Source organism: Rhizophagus irregularis, chromosome 25 (genome assembly GCF_026210795.1).
Source record: "Rhizophagus irregularis chromosome 25, complete sequence".
Lineage (NCBI taxonomy): Eukaryota > Fungi > Glomeromycota > Glomeromycetes > Glomerales > Glomeraceae > Rhizophagus > Rhizophagus irregularis.
Window position 1 is genome coordinate 11845 of NC_089453.1, and position 19280 is coordinate 31124.

Genomic DNA, 19280 nt, shown 5'->3' on the forward strand with positions numbered 1-19280 from the left:
AAATTGTTTAAATTAGAAGAACCGTGCGAAGATGGTGTTATTGATAGCGATTTTAATTGTAAATTTTCTTCAACTTCACTTTCAACTATTCGTTGCCGTTTGTATAGTTTTTTTGAACCATAATCCATTGCTTTCTGAATAATTTCTAGAGTTTGTTCCGGAGTGTGTCTTTCAGCCCAATGAGGACAATTTTCAAGATGTTTTGCACATGCACGTTTAGTATTAGTAAACTTCTGTTTCATAGCTGCTTCTCGACCTAAAACTCTAATACAATCTTGACAAACTACATAGTTATTATACTTGTTAGATTTTTCTTCTAATATCAAAAAATATCCATTAAGCTTATGCTTTTCTCGCATTTTAATAAAAATTCACAATCTTAAAAAAAAAAAATGATCGCCCAAAAAAAGAGATTATCAATTATTCAATTTATTACACAAAATTTAATTGGTTAATTGAATTGAACTAAGTCCAATTGTTTATCCAATTGGTTCAATTGGACGATTTGGTTATAGTCCAAATCCAACAAATATTTATTGGACTTATTGGACAATTAAATGCAATTGGTCAATATCCAATTGTCCAATTGTCCAATAAGTCCAATTAAGTCAATTGGAATGAGTCCAATGCCAACACTGATATTCTATGTTGAGAATATTTCTCGCTTTGTATAAAGTGACGGGAAAATTTTCAAATGCGGTATCGCCAATTTCATCCAATAACAGTTTTATGAACTTTATTAGTGATTCAGTTGCTGTTTCTGGAATGTTAAATCTCATTCGAAATTTCATAATCCATATTAAAATCCATAAAAACTTATTATCATCGCTAGTTGGAGTTGGAGTGACATCTGGGTCTTGATATGGTTCGAAAGAAGGGCATGAATAATCTTCAAAAGTTTTAGAATTGTTATTTTCCGATTCGCCATCTCCATTCGATTCGTTATCTTCATTAGTGTCTTCGCTTTGATCTTCGGCCGTACTTTCTCTCAGTGATAAATCTTGTTCGATGTTACTGATGTTACCAATGGAAACTCTGGTCAAAATGTACCTTAATCTACATCTTCGAGGCAATCGGTCAACTCTTTGCTCATTTAAAATAGTCAATTGAGATGATTCATCATTAATATTTTCAGTATTTTCCAAAACTTCAGATGGTTCATTATCCCGAATTTCAGTATTTTCCAAAACTTCAGATAGTTCGTTATCCCGAATTTCAGTATTTTCAATAATTACTTCTGAAACATCTGACGAAAGTTGGCTCGATAATTCATGTCAATTCTTTGTGCGAGGAGCAACTAACATTCCTTCGCAATCGCTACAGAAACAGGGTACTTTACGAATTTTTGGCTGAACGATTGATCGAGTAGTAACTCGAGGTGATCTGGTAGTAATAGGATTTTCATCAAGTACACTAGATATCGTTCTTTTTCGTCCCATTTTGTCAAAAATTTCAGATAATTTTGATAATTATGGAATTGTATCGAAATTTGTTTCGATTCAATAATTATCATATAATTGTTGCTAGTGAAGTTTTGACTAACGAATTTTCAATTTGAGCGATCATCTTAAAGTGATTTATCGAATTCTCATCAAACTTTACGAATTTTCCATCAACTTTAAGTGATGTATTGAATTCTCATCAAACTTTACGAATTTTCCATCAACTTTAAGTGATGTATTGAATTCTCATCAAACTTTACGAATTTTCCATCAACTTTAAGTGATGTATTGAATTCTCATCAAATTTAAGTGATTTGGCGAATTTCACATCAACTAAAATTGATTTATTGAATTTCCATCAACTTAACGTAAAGTAACTTATCGAATTATTAATAAAAAATTCGATAAATCACTTATCAAATTTAAAAATTTAATAGTATAAATTAAGCTTTTGATCAAATTTTTAACTATAAATAAACTATAAAAAAACTCGATTCTTCAAAGTTTCATCCTAGAACTTAACTTTTTTTTTCTTACAATTTCAAAATACTTTCGTGTAAAATTTTATTATATATTTTTACAAATTTAATAAATTTAATAAGAGTAAATAAATTTTGGCTATTTTAACAATTAAGAAAAGTTCTATTTTTTCAAATATGTCAAAGGACACATCAAAGAATATTAATAAAAAGGGAGAGAAAGAAGGAACTGAAAGAAACGAAAGAGATGTTTTTTATCTCGTCCCTCCTAATGTTGATGAGGAAGAAACTGCTTTACGAACCTCCAACACGTCATCAGAAACTTTACGATCCCCCTTCAACACGAAATCATCTTCTTCATCACCGAGTACTTCAAGATCTCCCTTCAACACGAAATCATCTTCATCACCAAGTGCTTCACGAACCTCTCTCTCCAATACGAAATCATCTTCATCACCAAGTGCTTCCCGAACTTCTCTCTCCAATACGAAATCATCTTCATCACCAAGTGCTTCCCGAACTTCTCTCTCCAATACGAAATCATCGTCAAATATTATTAAATCAAAGCTTGCAGGTTTACAAGTAAAAATTCTGAAAATCCATTTACCGAAATCGATGATTCTAGACAAAAGTCGAGTTGAAGCAACCGAAACTTTGCGATCATCGGAAAAAAATTTGAGTAATTTTGGTAAATTTTGATTATCGATTCTTAATTGTTTATTGACGAATGTTTTTACGATATATAGATATATATTTGAAAACCTTCAATTTTTAGATCTGAAGGTAGAAAATGGGAAATTAAGAGCCGATAATATGGAATTGCAATATAAGATAGACAAACTTAATAAAGAACTTGAAGAATCGAAAGAAGCTAAATGAAATGCTAATAAAAATAAATGAGGAATTCGGAAAAGAGAACGACAGACTTTATGAACGAATCGATTTTTATAAGAACCTTCGGATGCCAAGAAGCATGAAAAAAAGCTCAAAGCCTAAACGTAAACATCAAAGGTATCATAAATTTTTGTTATCCGTTTTATAACTATTCGTATAATTAATTACCTTTTATTTGCCAACGTTAGGAATAATGATAGTGAAGATTCGGATGACGAAATTATTGACGTGGATGTTGAAATGGACGAAAAGGATGAAAAGGACGATAAGGATGAAAAGGACGATAAAGATGCAAGGGTTAGTAATATTTTAAAAAATGGTTTCGTGCTAATATTTACCGAATTTTTTATTACTGTTAATAATTTAGATGGAAATGAAGACCATTTTGAAAACTATGCCTGCCAAATTCGACCTGGACTATGATCAAACGTTTATGAGCAAAACTAACGTAAACATAAGAAAACAATTAATACCAGAACTAATGAAGAGCTTAAAGCCGAATTTTAACCCCACCTACGATAAGTTGACGAAATGGCTAATGTCGTTGCATAAATCTAGACGAAGTAGGAATAATTACAAGAAGAAGGGAAGACTCGATAGTGATGATCATCGTCTACACGCAAATGGGAGGATGAACGACGTAAGAATTTTGGTTGTTTTTAGTTAAATATAAACGTTTTACCCATGTTATTTTGCGTTTAGAAAAAAATTCATCGACTAAAAGCTGCCAAAGCTTTATATGATAAAGACGACGTGAGAATCGCTCACTATGAAAAATAAGAGATGATCAATATCATTCAAGATATCAGATATCATTCACCGGAGTTGAATGAAACAGATGAGAAAAATGCGTTGGAAAAATGTCAAATAGTTGTGTATAATCGATCATGGAGATCATCGGAGGTATGTACTAACTTTTGACTTATTATAGTAATTTATAGATTTACACTAACTTGTTTCTTTCTAGTTAAAAACTTTTTTTAGGGAAGTATTGGATCTTTATTCATTTACACAACAAAACGCACAACTAACCAGACGTAGAAATTATGACGATACGTTGCAAAATTTTGACGTCCAACCTCCGAACGATGCACCACAATGGACATGTGTAGAACCAGGAAATGGTAATGTCGTATATGATTCCGATATAGGATACGAGAGTATATACGATGACTATATGTACGATGATGCTGACACGTTTTAATGGAGTGTTGGTAATTATTATATACATTCGATGTTATTTCGCTAAATTTAACGTTCGATGTTATTTCGGTATAATTTTGCTTTAACCTTTATTTTATTTGTTTATTGTATCAAAAAATTAGCGTTGTGAATGAAGTTGATGACGAAAGTCGTCTTGAAGGTGTTATATTATATAAATAGGACATTCTTATAATATATTATTATTAGCGTAGCATATAAATTGAACATTATAATAATTAGTATAAATTAGTATTAAATATATAGTATTAAATATTTTATTAAATAAATAACAATTTATTGCGTTTAAAAGCTGACCGAATGTTAAGTATTCGTTATAATGAATGTTATCTGAAAGTTATATGGTGGCTGTCACCTATAAACAACAATAGTCCGAAATTTTGAAATTTATTTATTTATATTGTGTAACTTATATTTTAAAGTACTTTGTCAAAATATTAATTGCCGTGTGAGCGGCAAAATTTTTTTTTTGCCATATTACATGGAATTCTTGTGGATTTCCATGGAATTTTTGTAAAATCCATAAAAATTACATGAAAACTAGTCCGAAATTTTATATTTTTATTATTGCTACTTATTAAAATTATCCAACTTTAACCCATAATATTAATTAAAATTCTTATTAAATTCTATAAAATAATCCGATAGAAATGTTCAGTACATGTTGCTATATCATTTTATCGGTTTAGTTTTTTCTTTTTACTATTCAATTTACAATTTATAAAAATTTGAAGTCACTTAATATTAGTGTGGTTTATAGGTGACAGCCACCATACGATTTTTTATTCTGAAAGTCATGCGAATGGTAGATCAAAATCTTCCGAAGTTTAGCTAAAATTTAGACGAGTGGCAGTCTGAATGGTAACACTCGATAAAAACTTTCAGTTAAGAGATTCATCTAACTTCGGCCAAATTTTAGCCATAATTCGGGTCAAATTTGCCTATACGAAATCTGGCCGAATTGGACTATTTCAACTAGTGTAAAACATATAATTACGGCAAATTACGGCATTTTAATTACGTCTATCATAATTCAAAAATTCAATTCCGCTGATAAGTATAGCTATTAGTCTTTTTGAGTGTATTTGGACTTTTAAAAGCAAATATGACTAATAATAAAAAATAAAATGGTATTAATAAAAAATTTTATTTGAATAAGTAATGCACAATGATTTTTTGATACAAAATATTCTTTTTTATTATTCTATTAGCTTGTAAAGTTTTATAAGTTTTAAGTTAGTTGATTTGAAGATATGTTCTCTAGGTAATTCGCAACTTACCATAGGAGATTCGCAATTTAATGACAACTTCATAGTGTAATATTTTGTCATAAACCTTATTTGTACTATACTTTGCTAAAGTTTATTTGAAAGACAGAAATTCTAGCTTTCAACAGTTTTACATAGAATATTGAAGGAGTTTTCTTTATAGCGAAGTAAAAAAAAAATGATTTTTTTTTTAGCCATATGATCAGCCATGTCGATCCCTCTACCCTTAATCCAGATCAAATTTTCCTAATGGATAGATCCAGTTTATTCATTAACAAACTGGATCTGAACACTATTTATACATTATAATTACCACTGCTGAAGATAAACATGAAGTCTCAAATCAGAAGTCATTCATATTTATTATTATTTTGGAGAAGAATTATCATAATGCCTTGATTACCACAATGAAGAACATGAGGCTCAACTGGTTAATGATGAAGTTAGAGATCAGCTCCCAAATAAGGTAATGAAAACTACTTTTCAGAAAAAAACTGAAAGGGTGAGGAAATTTTATGATCTTTTCCATTGCATCGGATCTGATAAAATACAACAGGTAAGATCTTTTACTGCATTGGGCATTGCGAAATTAGGCTGGGATAAAATTGATTATGTAGTAAAAGAAGTATGTTATCAAGGCATTATGCTTAAAATGTTTAGTATATTATTTTGGAGCAAGTGTAAAGAAATATACATGATATGACTGTAATGGGAATTCTTCTCAACATGGTCATGTAACTTGTATACAATCAGTCTCATTTATTTCTTAATGAACTACTATACCAATAAAAATTTGTTTAATTTTGCATTATTACATGAATTTTTTTAAAATACATTTATTCTCAAACTATTTAATTTTAGTTCAAATCCATTATAGATTAATTTATCACTAAAAATATAAAAAAAAATTAGGAAATACCAATAATAATGTAACAGCAAAAAGCATGAAAGCAATACTCACCAAACAATACAAAATGTATTGTTGTACATTCCACAAATCCAAGATGAAATTATTTGGTATTTCATGAGGCACACCTCCAGGATAACCTTGGAAAAGTAAATGTGAAGGTATATTTATTTGATAATTCGCCATTCCGGGTGCCACACAAGCAGGATCGTCATTCTGTAAATAGCCAATAATTCTGTCATTTCGTACTCCGATATTATTAATGAAAGTTCTTGATACTTGATGGAGAGGCGCAGTCCCAAACGAAATTACGAGGTTTGGTATTGTATTTGTCATTGGTACCGTGGGTGGAGTGTTTGGTGGGGGGTTTGGCTGATTTAGTGCCAAATTTGGAACCTGATTATTACGCAAATAAAGCGTTGTGACCATCGCAACGGTATCATTTGTTCGACGCGAAAACATCTTAATCGACAAATAAACTTGAACAAGACTGCTTTGTACAGAATTAGAAAAGTATTCTCCCGCCAAACTGTTCAAACTTTCGATAGTCTCGGTTTTCCCCACTTCTATAATCATTCTCGGCCGCGGTACATATCCAGTTCCAGGTGCCAGAACGTGACTTGGTTCAATTACGATATCAGCGCAATTTACAGTATCATTTTCATTACCAACAATCATGTCTAGTTCAGCATAAATCTTAAGGCAGTTGGTCCAACCTGCTAAAATAGGAATCAAATCTGCCACTAAAGATGCATGAGGAGGACTAGGAATTTCGTATGCGATAACTTTTCCTTTAACTAGACGGACATAAACACTAAACCTTCTATGTTCTTGAAGAAACTTTTGATGATATTTTTCAAGTGTCACGTCATAAAAAACCACGATTTCTCTTGGCCCTGTTTCCTCTGCTGTAACCTCTTCTTTTGAATTTTCCCTTATAATATCTTTCTTATCAAAATCTAGCAAGGCATTCCTTGCTAACTTAAAGTTTTCTTCTATGTTGCTTATTGGCATTATGAAAAAACTGTTCGATCAGAGAGATCGAGAAAAAATTTTTATGTACTGTACAATCACTGACGTCATAACTGCGCCCTGAGGTCGATCACCTAAAAAGTACCATTTTGTCAGGACCCCAAAATATACATAAAAGGGTCAGGTCAGAGTTTGCGTATAATGAGTCAAAAAAATCATGTAGATCATTCCTTTTATGGATAATCCCAGCCAAAATAATATTTCCTAATTTAGATAATGGCTGAAATTATCGTAATTCCGGCCCTGAAAGAATGCGTATTTTGGACCACTTCTGGACCTGACCTCTACATATATATTTCAGGGTCCTATTTTGTCTCTTGCGTATAACAAAAAAACTATTTACCCGCCGCGATTTGCAAAAGGGATTAACGCAATGACGAGTTACGTCATGCAGTAATATTAACATGAGGTACTAATAATGCTTTGTATTCACGTATTCCCAACGAAAATTTTCAGTATAATTTCACGGACCTCGACATAAATAACTAATACTTTTGATTTTAACTCCAGTCATATATTGCGCTTCGGCTAAGAATGAGAGCTCTTGGAAAGACCCATCATCGAACATTTACTTGACAGCATGTTTGGTAGGGTTAAGTCCAGTGCGTACAGCGTGTTGGGTATTTTCTTTCGACGTATACCATTCGAGATTAGATTGGTAGAATCTCCGTCAAGGTTCACATATTCTTTACCTTCTTCTTTGGGGTAAAATGCCAATGCCGTTTAAAACTGCAGAGAATTCTACGAAGTATATGTAAAATTGTTTCAAATGTTAAAGCATGACTACTTTTTCTTCTTTTATTTCCATGTAATATAGGTTTAAACCCATTTATTTGATATCATCTTCCATTTTTTCTTACTTAGTGAATAAATATGAAGAGAAGTTGTTTCACAAATTTCAATTTCATCAAAAGTATATTTAATAGTTAAATATTTTTTTTCAGTTTTATTATGATGGGTTTGATCTGAACGTTTCATGGCATGGAGTAATCCTAATAAAAACATATTTAACTCTGATTTTGGAAGTGATTTTATTGTTTGAAAAGAAAGAAGATTATCATGATTAATTTTAACTAGGGTTGTTAATGGTGTCACTCTAGAGTCTAGAGTGAATTTAGGCTCATGTGACAACTCCCCAGAAATCTTCGATCACGTGATATTGTGGCACATATGTGGCACATATTCTTATCATTAATTGGATAAACAAATAATTATACTGCATATCAATCACTGATCTTTTTTTTCTCACAAAATATAACACGATGTCTTAAAAGTTAAAATTTGAAGATTCAAAAGGTATGTAGACGCGTATATTATGGTTTTTTTTTATATTTACAACGTAAAATATATAATAAAAATATTACCATATTAGAAACAATAAAAAACAGCTTATTCTAAAAACATAGTATGTTTATTAAAATCTTTCCAGGTTCGTGGATTGGTATTGCGTTTTTGATATGTTTTTACATCAGAATATAATTTATGAACCCCCTCCAAACTATTTCTTATTGCTTTAGCCCATCTATAATTACCAAAAGTTCTTTGTTTACGAATTATTTCTTAACCATTCTTCATATTCATCAAATATTTTATCAGTTTCATTTTTATCATCATCTTCAATATTCGTAACATCTTGTAAAATACCTATTATTAAAAAAATAATATCATTAATATTATCAGAGATTATTATTAATATATTTACTATTATGTACCTTTTTGAATATTATCATTCTCTATTAATACAATATCTGATTCACTATGAGCGAAATCCTTGTCAGTTAAAAAAAATTGTAAATAATTTAACTGTAATTGGTTAAAAAATTCTACAAGAATTTCTGTTCGTATACCATCATTTTTTTTTGTACTATCTAATAAAAGCACAAGTCGAATTAATAAAAATAGTCTTAACCTGTTTGCAAATATTCCGGGTGATTTTTGGTTATATTCATCCGATTTGTGGGTATTTAAAGGTGATTTTATGGCATGAATTAACACCAATCAGAATTCCTTTTTTCTGTATGAATTGGTATAACGATTTGTGAATCATATATGACAATTTATGGTCAATATCAAAATAGTAAATGACAATTTGTGAATGATTTGTGAATTGTATATAACAATTTACGGCCAATATCAAAATAGTAAATGAAGATTTGTGAATCGTATATGACAATTTACGGTCAATATCAAAATAGTAAATGCAAATCAGCTGTTACAAATACATTTTTTCTTGTTTAAATAATTAAATTATACATCAATTTATTTGTGATTATTTTAGTAGTATCTGTTTATAGGCGTTCAAAAATTTTGCAATGTAATTTGAGATAATTGACATTAATTAAAAATAAAATTTAGATTTTATTAAAAATTTTGACTTTATTAACTTTATTAAATAATATTTTGATTAAACAATACAATCAATAAATATATAAGTAAATAAACACTTCACAGCAAAAAATACTTCAATTAAAATACAATAACTGACAACGATCATATCTCTTAATAAAATAAAAATAATTAAATTTCGAAAATACGGTTAAAAAAGAATTTGTTTAAAATTTTTATAAAAACCTCTAATACTTTTCATATATTTTTTTTTAATGGGACCTAAAAAAAGCAAAACATTTGCAAGCTATTTCGTTAAATCATTATATTTATTATATTTATTTGCTAAAAGAAAAAGTAATAAGAATATAACTTAACCTTCAAGAGTTTCCATTTTTTTTTTTGAAATTAAAGAAAATATTTTTTGCTTTTTGCGTTTGGGTTTTTTTTGCGTCAGAGATTTTTTTTCAAAGATTATTATCATATTTTTTATTTTACCAAATAAAGCAATTGTGCATTTACCATATTTAGTATTGGATGCACAAAAGTCATGTTACCGAAGATTTTTTGGTGGCGTTCTTGGCAAATCTTGGGGTAGTTATTTTTTTGGTATTCTTGCGTGGGGTAGTTACAACCATAACAGTAATACATGGATCTTATCGATTATAAAATGACAATCTCATGTGTTTGTTTAATCTAAAATAAAAAATAAATCAATTTAATCTAATATGATGATCGATCACAACGCCCCCTTTTTCTCTATAAAATAAACTTCTAAAAAATGAAAATAAAAAAATTGAAAATAATCAAATTACGAACATGGATCAGAAATATAAACCAATATATGCCGAAGCATCAGGAAATACTTTTCTAATTTTCGATTATTTAGACAAATACGAACATGATTTTGATGAAAACATTATTCGTCAACATCATAAATCATATGGTTTTGAAAAAATCGATTCTTGCCTTGTTCTCACGAAAGTCAATAATGAAGAACATATTCCAACTCAGCTTCATGACCTAAACTCTGTTCTCTTAATGAGGATGTATGTTTATGAACCAGGTGACGGATTTTGTGGTAACGGAGCCAGAGCTGTTTCAAAATATTGCTTTCATCATTATAGAAAATTGTATAATCAATTTATTATTTCAACCGATGGTTGGTTGCATGAACTACTTGAACGAGGTGAACATGAACAGGATGAACAAGATGTTGAATATCTTGTTGAAATGGGCGAATCGTTGTATCATGATCCAGCTGGAGATTTTATTGAGAAAGGAATTTTAGATAAAGAAGGAAAGTTCATTCATAGTAATGTTACTTGGCATTACGTTAATACGTCAGAGCCTCATCTTGTTACTTTTGATAAAATTGATGATAAGGAATTGATTAGAATTGGAAGTTCTTTTAATCAAGAACCGAACAAGTTTCCAATCGGGATAAATTTAAATAGAGTTTTGAATATTGACCAATCGACAATTAATGTACTCACCTTTGAGCGAGGTATTAATCGATTGACTCCGGCTTGTGGGAGTGGTTCAACAAGTAGTGTTGCTTTGGCAAAGCGTTTAGGTTTTATAGACCAAGCCGTGAGTAAGGTCACAGTTAAAGTAAGGGGAGGTCATCTAACTGTTATTAATGAAAAAGGTAAAGTTTATTTGAGTGGTCCATGTTTAGTTGAAGGTATAGATAAGGAAGTATCCAAAAATGTAATGTAAGAATGTCCAGATTATAAAATGTGATTAGGTGATGATCTGGTTTATTAATAAATTTTAACACTTTTCATTTATCTTACATTAATAATAGTTTATTGAAAAACTAATTGACAAATTATGATGTATTTAAAAGTTCATTTTATTTTTTTTTTTATGGACAAAAGAAAAACAAAAGGCAATAATAAAAAAGGTTTGAAGATGATATAATAATAACATATTGTTAAATTACTTTTTGATTGATCATGTTTGGTGATAAGTAATTTAAAGTTTCGTCAGGGGAATCAGAATTATTGTTTTCAAAGATGATAGGATGACTTATATAAATTGCATCAAAATGTCTATTAAAATTAAAACTAATACCTAATTCAGGTATTATTTTATCAGCATCAAGAAAAGCAATAAATAAGGCATTGTTTCTTGAGGGAAAGTCCACCATTTATTGAACGTATATGCTAAATATTCAGTATTTGGACGTTTAAAAGGATTCACACGGAAACATTCAGTAACTAATCCAATATAATAACTTCCAGTCTTAAGCCTTTACAAATTGCAAGCTTTGTATCGTGTGGTTGATCAACAAATAGTGGAATTCCAGATGAAAGTTCCACCATAATAATTCCAATACAATATATGTCAGCATTTTAGTATACTTTTTCCTTGTAATACTCCCAGAGCAAAATACGTTTCTCTTTTATCTAGGGGATAGATAAATAACGGGGGTACAACTTAAGGTTACGCAGGCTGATCGGCAATTACCAGAACTGAAGTTATATATATAATTTATTAATGTTACTATATGATCATAATAAACGTAAAAATTCTGAAATAAAAATAAAGTGATTGTGATCATTGTGATCATACGATGCCCATCTATTTAAATTATAGTAGGTGCAGATCTGAAAAAAACCATCAGTTAATCCGGATTAAAAATCACGTGCGCGTTCTGTTTTGGAACACCGGTCACTTAGTTCATGACAGCATACAATTTTCTCTTTGAAAACTCACATTAAAAATTTATTAATTTTGATTGATATACATATTAGAAAAAAAGTAGGTATTCAGACGTGATATAAGCAAAAAGCATAGAAAAAGAAAGAATATTTTAATGCTTCCTTTAGAGATATTTAGATTCATCCTTTGCTGTTTTTTTTTCTAAGTTTCAAAAGATAAAAACAAAGTTTACTTGCACGGAAGAAGAATTCTGAGAAAAGCAAAGCAGATAGCAATAAAATGCACCCTAAGAAATTACGGACTATTACTTTTTTTAGGGATCCACCACGGTTTACAAATATAATTGTATTTATTATTATGAGTGATAGACTTGTCTTCTTCATCAACATCGAAAATATCATCGAAATCGTTATGTGATGTTTCTACATTTTCTATTGTTTTGCATGTTTTGACATACATTTCCTGCGCAATATATTATAATAGATTAGTGATGCAGAATTCAAAATATTATTATAGATTATGTTAATGATCGGGTTCATGTAACTTTGAAACTGTAATGATCAAAGTCATGTGACTGAAATTTCCGAGACATTACGTCCCGGAAAAAATTTTTTTGATGACAAATAGAATTCATAAGCTCACCATAACTAATTTAATTACGCCAATACATGTCTTTAATTTTCCAATACTCTTGAGTTTCGTCGGTAACTCAAATTTAGGTCCGGGTAAAACGACATAAAAACCTTCCATCAGGTCTTCAATCAATAATTGTCCGTTTGTTCCGGCAAATTGTAAGAAAGGAACTCGGATATCCTTGACCTGATTGTCATCGAGATTGTATTCTAATAAACCATTCAATATAGATTGGTTTATTCCGAACGACAACGATCACCAATCGTTTTTGTTGCTGTAGCCTTGGCGGAAAACTCCCATTCTCCCACATCGACTCCTAATATTGTCATGAAACGAACGTCACATTTGCGCCCATTAATATAATCCGCACTTCTACTTAAGGGACAAAATGATTCAATACAATGAATGCATAAATTATAAATTATGACTTGTGAAATGGCTATATTATTTTGAATATAAAGCAAACAATATTATACCAACCATCTTGGATAAATTGTGAGGCTCTTGTTAAGCCCTCGACAATGTACGCACAAGCTTTTAGGATTACGTCTAATTCTGTGTGTGCACTTTTTGTGGTAAAATCTAAAATATCTTCTTGGTCTTTGCTCTTGTAAATGCTGTGTATGTTGAATAGTGAGGATAAGAATCACGAAAAAATAAATATCTTAGATAGCAATCAAATAACTCACAAATCTCCATATATTTACTTATTTTATATAAGTAACTATCTTCGATTGAACTTGAATGGATTTCCGTACAGTACTTATATGCCTGGCTTACGTGTCCTTTATATACCATCTACATAGAGTAATGAATTCATAAGTATATGCATCCATATAGACAAATAAGATAATTTAAGAAAAACAAAACTCATACATCCTCGACTTTTAGAACAAATGAATTCTCCTCATCTGTCATTTCGGGAACTCGCAACATAGATTCGTAGTCTTTCTTAATGAACTTTTTGTCGTTTTCGCAAAACCACTTTTTCATGTGAGCGGATAAATCAATTATCCTCGAGGCGCCGTATCGCAATATAGCCTTTTCGACTGCCGTAAGTCTTTTCTTATTTTTTACTGTGCGTGCGTTTTCGGATATTTTTTCGGAATAGATGTCACCGACGTTTTTTCCCGAAGGCAAAGTCCAAACTTTTGAGTTTGAAAGGGCAAAAGAAAGAGAGTCTTCTGGAGGTAAAGCCTCTTCATCATCGTCGCTATAGTCATTAGCTTCTTTCGAAGGAATCCCATCATCGGTTTCATCACCTTCAACATAATTTATAGGTGATGGCTTTGTAATCTTCGTACCGTCAGGAAATGAAAGTTCCACCGGCTATAGCCCCATTTACAATTCCATTTACAGCATTAATAGTCCCACCGTCCATAAATGTCGGTTGGTGACAGTGAATTTGATTATATGATCGTCCACTATCCCATGCCTTTGCTAGATGATAATCTAGCCGAACGCCCTAAAATGTAAGATTTAGCTAATTAGCGATATTCTTGACGAACTTATGTAAAATTCTCCTTTCATTAACCATCCCATCAAATCAGCTATCAGCCTTTGAACGTCAGGCAACCTAGCAAGCCACCTGAGCCCTGACGGAATATCGGAATATTGAGCGACAGACAACCTAGCAAGCCATCTGTGCCTCGTAACAGTACGACCTAGCAAGCCGTTGTCACAAACCAAATTCCTCCTATATTTAATTTGCTATTAATGATAAAAAACTCTATACTCGCCTCCCTATAGTTATCAAGCAATATCTGCGCTCTTTCGCGCCTGCCACCTGTTTCAAAATTAGCAATGTTCTCTAAGTCCTTAGTGTAACGGTCTATCTTTCGGTCGAATGGCTCCACCTCGCATTCCTTTAAAAACTCAATGATGTTCTATTCGGACGGCTTATAGTCGAAATATTTATGTACCTGTTTTGGACATAAAGTAAAAAAACACAAAGTTATCGCGCCAGACAATGCAAAAAATCGAAAAATACCTCTTACCCCTTTATGTTTATTGTTAATGGACATGATTTCGTTCAGAAATGATATTGAAGGCCAATTTTTTTCTTTGTACTGGGAATGTCTTGGAGGATTTTAAGAGTTTTACCAAGGTAATCAAAAAATTCAGGTTAAATTTTTGGGTGGGTCTTTTTATACTTCTGATAGAGGAAGTCCCTAAAATTTTGGGGATATTTTTGCGATCAGTAAGAGGGACCGTCATATCAATTGTCAGCCAATAAATTAAACTAACGCCACTTAAATATACTTCTGGTGACCACTTTACATTTATTATATATATACTCGCATCAATACTCTAAACAATGGGTTAGACGTGATTTACATAATAAATATACATAATAAAAAGAGAGATTTCAAGTTATTCAATTTAAATTATTTTTCGGAAAAAAATTATTATTGTCTATCTAATAGAAATGGTTAGTTGTGGTAAAAAAAATTATATTTTTTTTTGTAATTATGATGATATGATAAATTTAATGAGTTTTTAGAGAATCAGATTACGTGATATTAATAGTTTAGGGAAACAATTAAGGCCCAATTTCCCCAATCAGCCGATATGTTTAACAAAAAATTTTTCAGAAAAAAATAAATGCCAAAGTGAGGCTAAATTTTATTGATTTTTCAGATAAATAACTAGCGAAAGCATCAAGTTATTCTTTGCTCTCTCACATTTCCGATAAATTTCCAAGGCTAATTCGTTTCTATCACTACTATTACTAACTACACTCTCACCCCCATATTCTTTCTCTACCCGAGATAAATTCTCCCATCATATGCGCGTATCATCGTAATTGGGCCTTTTTTAAGGCCACTGATCAGCTGATTTCAGCTGTGATTTGCGAAGCTGATGCAAGTACACGAGGAGAAAAAATTTTTTATGATTAAACCAATCGTTCTAACGTATTTTAACATATTTTAACGTCTAACCAATCGTTCCAACCTTTGACCAAGTGTTTTTGACAAGTAAGAATATTGAAATGCTAAAAGTTTTCATTGCTATTTTATATAATTTTTTAAATATTTTTTTTCGCAAAAAACATGTACACTTTTGTTAATTTCTTTTCTCAAAGTTTCTATCAAAGTAATCAAACAAATCCTATTCCCACTCCACCTCCTTCACCAACTACTTCCCCCACTTTACATGAATGTACGGTTTGTAAGGCCTCATACAGAAGTAAATCTGGTTTAACACGACATAAAACTATTGTACAAAAATACAATACGCGACGTGAAGGGTTGTATACATTACCTCTAGAAGCAATAAACGAGTTCAAAGCACAGCTTGTTCACGTTATTCAAGGTAAACTAAAAGATCATTTTTCTCAGTCGGGTAGACAAACTATTTCTTTACCTTGTCTGGAAAGTTTATTTTTTGGAGTCTTTGAAGGTTATATTCATTATTATAACTATCGGACTGGTAGTTATAAATGTTTTTTCCAAGGTCCAGACGCGTATACACAAGTAGCTAATTTATTTAATAATCCAAATTGGGGACGCAAATTTTTTAATAATAACCAGCAAACTTTTGTTGTGTTATTTGATGCGCAGGCTGAAGCAGATGCTAATCAAGAAAGTCTCTCTAATCAACATTGGTGATCGGATTCCAAAAAATAGACTAAAAAGATTTAATTTGCCATGAATTTATTTTTTAACGTGAATATGTTGTGGTGTGCTAGACATTTGGGGGGTCGTATACAGCTAATGCAATGATATAATTATCCCTGTGGTCGAAAAAATAAATCACATGATTTACATTTAAACTAAGTATTTAGAAATCCACTGCATTATACACACGTAATTCTGGCTAATATAACGTGCTTTTGATATGACTACTTATCTACAACGTTCTTTTGATATTTCATTATCACGTGATCATTGCTAGTCATTACAATTTGTGTTGCTTTAATTAATGACGTACTTAATAACACAGAAAATTGGTTAGACTTAATAATTTATATATATATGATGGTTATTAAGCACATATGACGGACATTTTGGACATTCCATCTTACTCTTTTTTTTTTTATACGCTTATTCTTGGTTAGATCATTCAAAAGAATCATGGGTGAGAAAGTTGATAACAGATTTCATGAAACTTTACATGTTGGTTTTTTTTAGTTTTTTTGCACTTTTGCACTATTCCAAAAGAGAAAAAGTGAATGAATCATATTTTATGTAGGGAACAAGAAATTGTAATTCCGTTTGGTCCAACGGGCAGAATGGTGGCTTCACCTCACATTCGCCCGATATTAATCATAACAGTTTGGGATGCAATTTGCCTATTATGGTTGCATTATGTGACAAGTCAACTTCAAAATTCCAAGAAATTAAACTTCCAAGCCCAGAAAACATTTCTTCTCAAAAAACTGGCTTCCCTATCCAACAAGATGACTTTGATGGAATTGGATACAGAGGGTATTCCAACCACAATAAATATAACAATTTCAACAAAAAAATCACAAAAGAAGAAACATCACAAACAGAAAATGAAGATGATAAAATGTATGTTCAGAGCGTCTCTCTGTACTGGGAAGATAGACAAGACACTTACATGGCAAGAACGGAAAGAAATGGAGAAGATTATATACCAAAACAACAAATTGGCAGCGGAATCGAGAATGAAAACAGTCAAAGCATTAAAAGGGTGCCATTTGGATGCTGTCCTAACACAGAGAGAGTACGAATCATGCAAGCATCTTTGGGCAAATTGTGCAGAGATTATGGCTTGGACAGCACTCCATGGACCCAAATTCCAAAAAAATCATGTAAACTTGTACTTCCAGACGATATTGATGGAGACTCGGATGATCAAACCTCTATGTCTCAAATGCAAATGAACAGCAAGGATGATGAAATGCTGGAGGTTCTTACCGATCCAAAAAATTCATTAATATTGGTTGAGATGATCGCATGTGAATCTGATATTTGCCGTGTTTCATCTTCTATCGGTTTTGAAATCAAAATTAAAGTACCTCTAGAAAATCTTATTGTATATATAAAACGTGTTAAAGAGTATGGTTTCAACCATATCATTATCATTGGGGAACTTTATTGTGGAATGCTTTTTTTAGATTGTTATGGCCGTTTATTTGAATGGGATCATATGCAATATTTGTTATTTCCACTTGGGGATTATTTGAAAAAAGATTTCCAGATAAATCCAGCTATAGCATGGAAAGCAGCAGGTGAATTTGTATTTGAGATAAAGACCAGAGAGGGTTAGTATTTGTGTAAATTTGATCATTTTTTATCTTAAATTTTTATAACAGTTACTTTTTTTTTAGATTTACCAGGAAAACACAACATCCATCCTCTCACAAAGAAGAATAAAAAAAAAAGTAAAAATTCGAAAAAGAAGCATCGTTATTGATAAATTTCCTTAAAAAAATTTTAGCTAAAATTCTATTATCAATTGTAAATTGCAAAGAATTTCATTTTATTATTAAATATTTTAGAATTACGTACAAAAGATCCTATAACAGATATTACTAGTGACAGGTTTCTACTTTCTTTGAGTAATAAGTGTTTTCAGACTGGAGGGGTTAAATTTTTAATTATGGAAGTATTATATAGCTATTTGTAGCAATATTTGTAAATTACATGTCATCTTATACTTAAAAAAATATATCAATAAAATAAATAAATCATTTTATTGCATGCAATTATCTGATGCGATACATAATCATATTTTGCAAAACTATCAGTAAAACCTATTTCTATATATGTCCTATGTAAAATATATGTTGCATTGGAATAAGAGTAACTACTCGGCTTATACATCTGATAACATATTTTGGTTAATTTACAACAGAGAAGAGAAAACTTTCAAACGAAAGATAATTAGTACCTGATTAATAAAGTTCATGTTTTCTGAATACAAATGTTATTTTTTCTAATAGGATTAATCTTTTTTAATAGGATGCATGTATGCAAATAAATATATTCAGTGAGCTTCTGTTCTGAAGAACATGATAAATTAATAGATGATTCCCTTTATAAACAATACATACATGATTTGGCGGTATTCCAGCTGAATTAAATCTGTTGTTCCTCGTATACTAAAGGATTCTTTTTTTTATCTGTTGTTGATGGTTGAAATTATTTGTCCACCTTGTCCATTGAGCAGATACTAGATATATTTTAAATTGTTTCTTGCGTTCTCTTAATAAATGAGAAAGAGTATATGAACATGGAATTTATTGCAGTGTAATCTACATATCATATTTTCTATGCAACAATGTTAACCCTTGATCATATATAAATTTCTAATAATGAAAAAACAATATTCCAAAATGATGAATCGTACCTTATGTTAAAGTAGTAGACTAATGTGAAATAATTTTATCCAAAATATCATTCAATATTGTGAGCCTCTATCCTTTTTTGTATGTAAA

General features: G+C 30.8%; 8 protein-coding genes across 8 annotated transcripts; 5 read left to right on the forward strand and 3 right to left on the reverse strand.

Annotated features, from left to right (window-relative positions):
- Positions 1-828: 828 nt before the first annotated feature.
- On the reverse strand, positions 829-1439 carry OCT59_016478 (uncharacterized protein; the record flags this gene model as incomplete). The annotated part of the gene is made up of 3 exons (XM_066145732.1): positions 829-856; positions 1051-1246; positions 1328-1439. 3 exons carry the CDS (start codon positions 1437-1439, stop codon positions 829-831), a joined length of 336 nt encoding a protein of 111 aa, XP_066003486.1.
- Positions 1440-2098: 659 nt separating this feature from the next.
- Positions 2099-2800, forward strand: OCT59_016479 (uncharacterized protein; the record flags this gene model as incomplete). Its single annotated transcript, XM_025326567.2, has 2 exons — positions 2099-2609; positions 2697-2800. The coding sequence occupies 2 exons, from the start codon at positions 2099-2101 to the stop codon at positions 2798-2800; spliced, it is 615 nt and encodes a 204-aa protein (XP_025175509.2).
- Positions 2801-3598: 798 nt separating this feature from the next.
- OCT59_016480 (uncharacterized protein) lies at positions 3599-4019 on the forward strand (the record flags this gene model as incomplete). The annotated part of the gene is made up of 2 exons (XM_025328609.2): positions 3599-3718; positions 3783-4019. 2 exons carry the CDS (start codon positions 3599-3601, stop codon positions 4017-4019), a joined length of 357 nt encoding a protein of 118 aa, XP_025165858.2.
- A 2171-nt stretch (positions 4020-6190) lies between these two features.
- Positions 6191-7225, reverse strand: OCT59_016481 (uncharacterized protein; the record flags this gene model as incomplete). Its single annotated transcript, XM_066145733.1, has 2 exons — positions 6191-6193; positions 6266-7225. 2 exons carry the CDS (start codon positions 7223-7225, stop codon positions 6191-6193), a joined length of 963 nt encoding a protein of 320 aa, XP_066003487.1.
- A 2924-nt stretch (positions 7226-10149) lies between these two features.
- On the forward strand, positions 10150-11962 carry OCT59_016482 (uncharacterized protein). The gene has a single exon (XM_025322614.2). The coding sequence runs from the start codon at positions 10388-10390 to the stop codon at positions 11288-11290; it is 903 nt and encodes a 300-aa protein (XP_025165855.2). The 5' UTR covers positions 10150-10387; the 3' UTR covers positions 11291-11962.
- A 570-nt stretch (positions 11963-12532) lies between these two features.
- OCT59_016483 (uncharacterized protein) lies at positions 12533-14408 on the reverse strand (the record flags this gene model as incomplete). Its single annotated transcript, XM_066145735.1, has 7 exons — positions 12533-12700; positions 12881-13080; positions 13352-13471; positions 13561-13669; positions 13748-14158; positions 14217-14336; positions 14406-14408. The coding sequence occupies 7 exons, from the start codon at positions 14406-14408 to the stop codon at positions 12533-12535; spliced, it is 1131 nt and encodes a 376-aa protein (XP_066003488.1).
- Positions 14409-15924: 1516 nt separating this feature from the next.
- On the forward strand, positions 15925-16482 carry OCT59_016484 (uncharacterized protein; the record flags this gene model as incomplete). The annotated part of the gene is made up of 1 exon (XM_066145736.1): positions 15925-16482. One exon carries the CDS (start codon positions 15925-15927, stop codon positions 16480-16482), a length of 558 nt encoding a protein of 185 aa, XP_066003489.1.
- A 465-nt stretch (positions 16483-16947) lies between these two features.
- OCT59_016485 (uncharacterized protein) lies at positions 16948-18109 on the forward strand (the record flags this gene model as incomplete). The annotated part of the gene is made up of 2 exons (XM_066145737.1): positions 16948-16989; positions 17066-18109. The coding sequence occupies 2 exons, from the start codon at positions 16948-16950 to the stop codon at positions 18107-18109; spliced, it is 1086 nt and encodes a 361-aa protein (XP_066003490.1).
- Positions 18110-19280: the final 1171 nt, after the last annotated feature.